Source organism: Xiphophorus hellerii, chromosome 12, assembly GCF_003331165.1.
Source record: "Xiphophorus hellerii strain 12219 chromosome 12, Xiphophorus_hellerii-4.1, whole genome shotgun sequence".
NCBI lineage: Eukaryota > Metazoa > Chordata > Actinopteri > Cyprinodontiformes > Poeciliidae > Xiphophorus > Xiphophorus hellerii.
Window position 1 is genome coordinate 6,188,119 of NC_045683.1, and position 7,308 is coordinate 6,195,426.

Genomic DNA, 7,308 nt, shown 5'->3' on the forward strand with positions numbered 1-7,308 from the left:
AGAGGGGCTTACACTTGAGTCAAGATAAGTCAATTCTGATAAGTAATCAGAAACTCAGTTCATGTTTCTCACTTCTCTTGCTATCCCATCAATCCAGTTTACTCAACATTTAATGCCACTCAACTCTTTCCCCATACATTTATGGATCTGGTTTCCCCCAAAATATTGTGGAGTCTAGATTCAGATAAACTAGTTTAACCCTTACTCAGAGGTCAAATGCCATTTCAAAAACATCCAAATTTAATGTAGTCTATTGCAAATCTCAGTCGCCATTAGAGTTGCTGTACAAGAACTGACAGAATATCAACCTCCAGTTAAAAGGGGGAAAAAGATGACAAGAAAAGGTTTCTACAAATGACTGATTTTATTTTGCAAAAATATTTACACTATTTACACACACCCCAAAAATGACACTTTGTAACACTAAGTTGTATTTAACGGGTCAAAATACAGTGCATCAATAATCTCTCAGCAGTTCTTGGTCAGACAAATACACAAATACTGCATCTGGAAGAATTAAACATGCATCATTATGGGATGTGCTGATAAGTTATGTTGGTCTTGCAGTGCTTTATTTTTTAATAAATAAAATATTTTTTAAAAATTTACAGTATGTACTACAATGGCTGGCATTTCCTGGCACGAAGCTCTACTTCACCAATCCACACAAGAGTAACGTTCCACGACTTTCCCAGCAGTCTCAACACAGACAGGAAATCCAAGGCTACGACCCAGTGCACCATTTCCCAGCTTTCTGGTAGACAAGACCCCCACAGTCTTCATTCCAAGAAACCTTCAAGATCTGAAGCCTCCTTCTCCAGTGCACCAATAACTCCAACAAAAGTGCAGAAGTGATAAGATGCTCCTCTTCTCTGAACCACACTGGGGCTCCCCGTGGTGACTGTGCATCGGTCATTTGAAGCCTCAACTTCTTACATTGGTAACCTTTAAGGAGATTCGGAATTAGACATGGAAAAAAAAAAAATTTAAGTGGACAAAAATCTGTAAAAATCAAGTTGGGTACCGTTTTCTAGGTTTAACTTCCCAGCCGTCACGACATTTAACGAAGGTTATCGACTCTCCTGGAGAGATCTCAGTTTTTGAAGGGTCTTGTGCACAGAAGGTAAACCTGCAACAAACAGAAGAACTTTAATGCAGTGCCCTCTCAACATGCCTGGGGTCTCATGCATAAAAGAGTGTGCAGCTTTCACACTAAAACTTTGCGTATGGAAAAATTTAGAAAAGTGCGGTGCACAAAAAAATAAATAAATAAAAAATCAGATGCATAAAGCCGTGCGCATGCATGTGGCCGTGTACCTTTCCTTTATGAATCCTAATTTGCAGGAAATGAAGCGCAGCTGCTGGTCTGCCCTGTCGCCACCCATAAATACATATGTCGCCTCACAAAAATACATTAAAGAAAAAAAAAAATCCAAATTAAAATAAAAAAAATAAAGAGATCCTGCAAACATCTATTTGAACAGTAGCGCGTTCAGCCGGGATTTAAAGTCAGACAGCGTGTCAGAGAATCCTTTGAGTGGGGAATGTGGATGTTTTGTTCTAAATAGTAGAATGCTTTATGTCCATAATCAAACCTGCTGGTTATTTTTAATCAGCAGGTTTGAGTTAATCTGCTGATCCAACCCCGTTTTCTTCTTTTAGTGAGAATGAAATTACCCCATAGAAGCATTTCATGCACTTCATGAGACAAAAACTGAGAAAAAGTACTATTTACATTCGAGCGAGGTTTACACATACTTTTATTTTATGTATTTTGTGTGCGTGTTAGCTTATTGTCTGAGGATAAATGCGGTTCAGTTTCATCGTTTAAACAATAAAATATTAAAATCATGAAAAACATCAAGTTTGATGCTTCTTGGTCTAAATAACACCGAATGTAATCAGATTTCAGTGCATTTAGGTGAGTTTTGACGCTTTGTAGTTTGATATTGTCCACAGAAAGTTTGCATGGCTGCTGCACATTTTCACACCAGTGAAAAAGTGAGTATATTTACGCAAGCTTTGACACAAAGTTAATTTTTATACATGCCAACTTGTGGTTAAAATATGGCGCTGCACATTTTTTGCACGCACGCACGCTTTATGCATGAGGCCCTAGATCTCCATAGAAAAGGTCCAATTTCAGATAAAGGCCCAGGATGGTTTAAACATTGAGAGCCAAAGCAAACCGTCACCAGGCCTCTAGAGAACTTTTACACACCGAGATGGTAATTTGGCAATAAATGCAATTGTAGTGCATCAGAGACCAGCTCTCGACAACATGTCATAGACCTTGCCATTTCCAATGCTGCTTACTTTTTCTGAGATTCTCCAGCTTTCACACGAATCCGTCGGATTTCCAGCACAGGCTTGGCAGCCTTGGCGTTCCAGTTCCAGAAAGAGTTCTTGATGTATTTGAAGACAGAGCTCAAGGATTCAGAGTCTCCTTCCCAGCTCAGACGGATCTTCAGCAGATCACCAATGTCCTCTTCAGTGAACACCAAGAAAGTGTTAGTGAAGTTCAGGCCAATAGGATCAGCATGGCTGCAAAAGAGACATTGGGATCGTCAGGAAATCTACTAAAGCATCTGAAGACTGAAGAACAGCAAAAATCAGGCAAGCAAAAAATCAGTTACATGCAACTTTTAGAGCCAGAAGCAACCAGATCCAACTCAAATATACACTATATGGCTTTTAGCAGGTTTCCAAGAGAACCAAGCAGGCAGCTGCTTTGACATAGCTCAACCAAGAAGCTTCAGGCATGGTCATGTAAAAACATTCCAGCAAGACTGGCTCTTCAGGCTAGATTTTGAACTTACACAACAAAGATGCTTCCTGTGTCATTATGACCACCGTACAGCTTCACATAAAATGTTGGATCTGCATTATCAAACTGCTTCCTGTTGAACACATGCATCTTCATTTGATAGTGGTATCCTTCAAGAGAAAACAGTTAATGTTTAGTCAGTAACGTGTATACAGTAGCAATTTACATGTCACAGGACCTCCTCTGGTTTATGGCAGAGTTGCTTATCACTTACTACATACAGAGTACAAGATAAAGCCATAGTAAATTTACAGGTCATTTCCTTTTTCTTACCTCCAAAAGGAGTGTTGGCTCTGGTCTTCAGGTACATCTTACTGTTGCGTCTCTTGCGCATCTTTCTGGCATTGTAGCCAATGTTGTTGCAGCGGTTTTTGCGGCAACTGAGGCAGACCCCCTTCTTGAATCGATCTGGCCCGGTGCATTGGTAGGCGTAGCTCATGTGCTCCTTGTTCATCAGGGAGTCCACAAACAAGTGCACGGCTCGCTCATGTTCACACTTCATCACCTCCATAAAGTCTGGAGAAAACAGAAATTAGGCACAACATTTAGGAAATTAGAACACCCATTAGCTTAGGTCTTAAAATGAAAAAAGGTCACGATGCACCGTCTTTAAGCACTCACTTCCTGCAGCTGCCAACATCTCACCGAACGCACAGCCAGGCTGCACGTCACCACCGTTTGGATAGATGTCAATGTCGCCAATTGGCTGCTGGATCCCAATGCTCACACCTAAAGCCTCCCGAGTGTAGGTGTGCAGAACATCCACAAAATCGGCATCATCAGGCGACAGGCGTTTCTCCTCCTCCACACCCTCAAACATGGGCCCTGCTGGGTCCAGGCCTACAAGAAACCCAGAGTGGTAAACTGACAGAATCTTACATTTCCTAAGCAAAGTTTATTTAAAAGGGCTTAAATGCATTCATCTTACCAGTGATTCTACCAAGAGTCCCTTTTACATATGTTCCTGCAAAACCAGCTACATGAGCGCCTAAACTGTATCCAATTAGATGAACATTCTCCAGAGGGAGTTTATGTTCCTCCTGTGTACACAGAAAAAAAGAGCAATTCTATTAACAGCTGCCATAAAGTAGATCAATCATCTGTTTTACAGTCAAAGAGGCAAGTCTGTAGTGCTGCTGAACCAGTTACGATCTGAACATGGAAACTTTTTAAAACTATACAGCAATGGGGTGTTTGAGACGTCACTGGAATATGTGCATGCAACTAAGTGTTATCAATTTCATTGCCAGTTTCTGCAAAAAAAAATTAAATGAAATACAAAGTAAATCTATGACTAATCCTTTCAATCTTTTGCCAGTATATGCAAAACCTTGTGACTCACTGAAAAAGGGAAACTTAAATGTTTTCTCAAACCTTGTGGTTCATGAGTATATACTTTGCCAGTGTTTATATAGTTTTCATTAAAACTGTGATTTTTAAGAGGAAGTATTTTCGGAGGTTATGTCACACACCTTTAGCCAGTCGAGCATTTTGGCAATGTTGACCCCAACAGCAAGTGTGTGGTTGACTGCGTCAGGGTAGAGCTGCTGAGCCAAAGGTATCCAGTCAACAACCACCACATTGGCTTTGTTTTCACGCTGCATCACTGCAGAGACGAGCTTATGCATCCAGGTTTCAAATATGCCGCTCATCTGAAAGGACATGAACAGAATTAGAACCAAGGCAGATTGGGAATTTAATTTCCTTTTAATCTTTGAGGTGGATTTTAAAACTAGATTAACATAATGCAGGCGTTTACCGTCCAGCCATGGATGATGAAGATGGTCTTGGCTGTAGAGTTGAAGCCACATTCTTCCAAGCAGGCCTTCTTGCCAGTTTGCAGGTAGCACCCTTCTTGGTCCAGGTCCAAACTTTTCCTCATGTTGTACTTAATCCTGCCATGGACAGCCTCCTCGTCTGTCGATTCAAACCCCTTGTCTTCACCTGGTGAGAAGAAATCTAATTAAATACATTGGAAAGGATCAAGTGGTAGTTTAATTTAAATGCTCCTTCAGAAACTATGACTAAATAATGGCGACAGCCACAAATATCAAAAGTGCTCCTAGAACAGCAAGTGTCATTTGTGTGCTACTCAGTTTAAAGTGAATGTGAAAGAGTCGTTCTATTCCAGAATCACCACATGCATGCTGAATTGCTACAAGGTCGACTGGATGCAACTGCCTTGGTAGCACAAAATGAAATTTAATTGTAATCCATTGCAATAGTACTTATTGCATTTATTTATATACTGTGGATGTGATGGCTTGAAAAGCCACTGCCTGCCATTTGTTGTGAATTTGCTTGTACATCACTGAACCAAAAATACAAAAATTGATACAAAACGTTTAAAAAGAAAAAAAATCGTCAAAAAGTTGGTATTAGAAAATGAGAAAAAAAAAAAAAAAGTCGGATTTGGATCATGTGACTTCCAAAAGGATTAATCTCGTAAGTATTAAACTAAAGCCTATTCAGGGTCTAAACTTTTTCACTTGAAACCGACCGGCTGATGCTGCACAAAGGAGCGCAAACCTGCATGGGCACTTCACTCCCTCTCACACAGCTGCAGCTCGTAATTACGGCATTTCACACGATGCGTTCAGACTTGAATGCCACATTTCTGAAATAACCCTGCTGCTCGGCTGCAAATATTCCCTTTAACCAACCAGAACCGAGTCAAATAAACCTTGTTTTCCCCTCATCCAGACGCAGGAGATCTAATTTAATTCGGGGCTTAATTGACTGGTCGAGCCGATTTTAATTACAAGCCCCCACAGAAGCTTGCCGCGGAGAGGCCATCACTACAATTATTCAACATAAACACCCTTTAATTGGGCACAGTGACCAGAATGACTTCAGCCGAGTGGTCCGTAGTAAAACGCGGATTCAGCGGAACACATGTCTAAATGGTTTAAACAGACAGAGGTGGGAGAAGAGACGTGGCGTGGAGAGAACCTCCCTTCAAGATTCTAAAAAAAGGACACGTCGCAGTCAAGGCTCATTAAATCCATCCCGCTTTTCTGCTTTGGATCGCTTATTCTGGATGGTTTACATTCATCCCATTCAAGGTGGGAACTGTACATTTATGAAGACATTTCTGAAGATTCTTGTCAGCTACGTTAGAACCAAGCAATGCCATTAAAAAGCAGACAAAGAAATGAATGAATAGACTTGGAGCGCTTACCTTCAAGAACACCGTTTTCCCCTAAAGCGGACGACACATACTGTAGAAAAGTCCATAGTAAAAATATGTTGCGATTCATTTCTCAATCACAGAGGAGAGGAGCAACACTTAAAAGGGTGTAAGCGAGTCTAAAATGTTTTGGGTGTTTTTTTGTTGTTGTTGTTGTTGCGCCTTGAGGTAAAGCAGTGAATGTTGATCCAGTGACAAAGGGACAGAGAACCGGCGCGTCCTCTTTTTGGATGCTCGCCTCTAGGAGTTCGGCTCTACAACTACTTGAATCTGCCGGCTGAACGCGTCCCCTTTTCAGTTTTAAATACGTTCCGGTTGTAAGTCATCTGATCATCGGCTGATCTATCGTGGATCTTATTGGTCAAGCCCCCGATTGTTTACGCTGAAGGGCGTGGCGTCTCTTGAATGGAGTAAGAGTAGTAGTTCCTCACGTTTTCGTGGTGACGCAAGCCCCGATGGCATGGCTTGTCAGGTGCCCTGCAGCCGTTTGATGCTCACGGGGATCAAACACAAACAGTAGACGGCAGAAACAAACTGGAAAGCAGGAGGGAAAACGCAGTGAGTCTGTTTCCTTGCGGTGGTAAAAGCTGAGAATATTCTGAGCCGCGTCATGGAATGGAAACAATCCACCACCGTGGAATATATTTAAAAGGCCGTGTTTTGTGGGGGTGGAGACCCCTACCCATACACACACTGAAAGCATCTTTCCCCTATTCTTGGCACGCAGCCAAACCGCCAGCTTAGAGCACAGACCAGTTTCAATGCAGGAGGCAAAGAATGGGCCCACTCACGCAAGGGGGTCTACAATACAGTCAGTGTTTGTGTGTTCATACATCAGGGCCTACCAAAAGGAAGTGGGATCTGCCACTGCAGCAGCCCCCCTTGGTACCTGGTTCCTGTTCTACACATTACAACCACACAAGTAAAATATGTTTTGTTAGGGATTAGAGATCATAGTCCCGAGGTAGGGTAGCACATGACTGTGAAGCTGAAGGAAAACACAAAGATTTTCAATAACACTAATAAAAAAATCATCTTTGCAACTTGATGTTGCAAAGGTGCCGCCAAACATCTTTGCAACATCATATATTAAAAAAATTAAAATTTCTGCACATCAGTTACATTCAGGTCTGAGCTTTGACTATGCCATTCTAACACATGAATATGCGTTAGAATGTTTCTTATTTTTCATCATTGATTTTGTCAACAGAGGGTTTTCCCCTCAAAATACAAGTGAGATAAAAACTGAACAAACATGGTTAACAAATGGTTAAAACTCAGATGAAAATGG

General features: G+C 41.3%; 1 protein-coding gene across 1 annotated transcript; it reads right to left on the reverse strand.

Moving 5' to 3' along the window:
• Window positions 1-345: 345 nt before the first annotated feature.
• lipg (lipase, endothelial) lies at window positions 346-6,303 on the reverse strand. Its single transcript, XM_032579231.1, has 10 exons — window positions 6,009-6,303; window positions 4,587-4,771; window positions 4,300-4,479; window positions 3,756-3,867; window positions 3,449-3,667; window positions 3,101-3,343; window positions 2,820-2,937; window positions 2,317-2,544; window positions 1,025-1,129; window positions 346-945 (listed from the first exon to the last, which is right to left on the reverse strand). The coding sequence occupies exons 1-10, from the start codon at window positions 6,085-6,087 to the stop codon at window positions 933-935; spliced, it is 1,482 nt and encodes a 493-aa protein (XP_032435122.1). The 5' UTR covers window positions 6,088-6,303; the 3' UTR covers window positions 346-932.
• Between the last annotated feature and the right edge of the window lie 1,005 nt (window positions 6,304-7,308).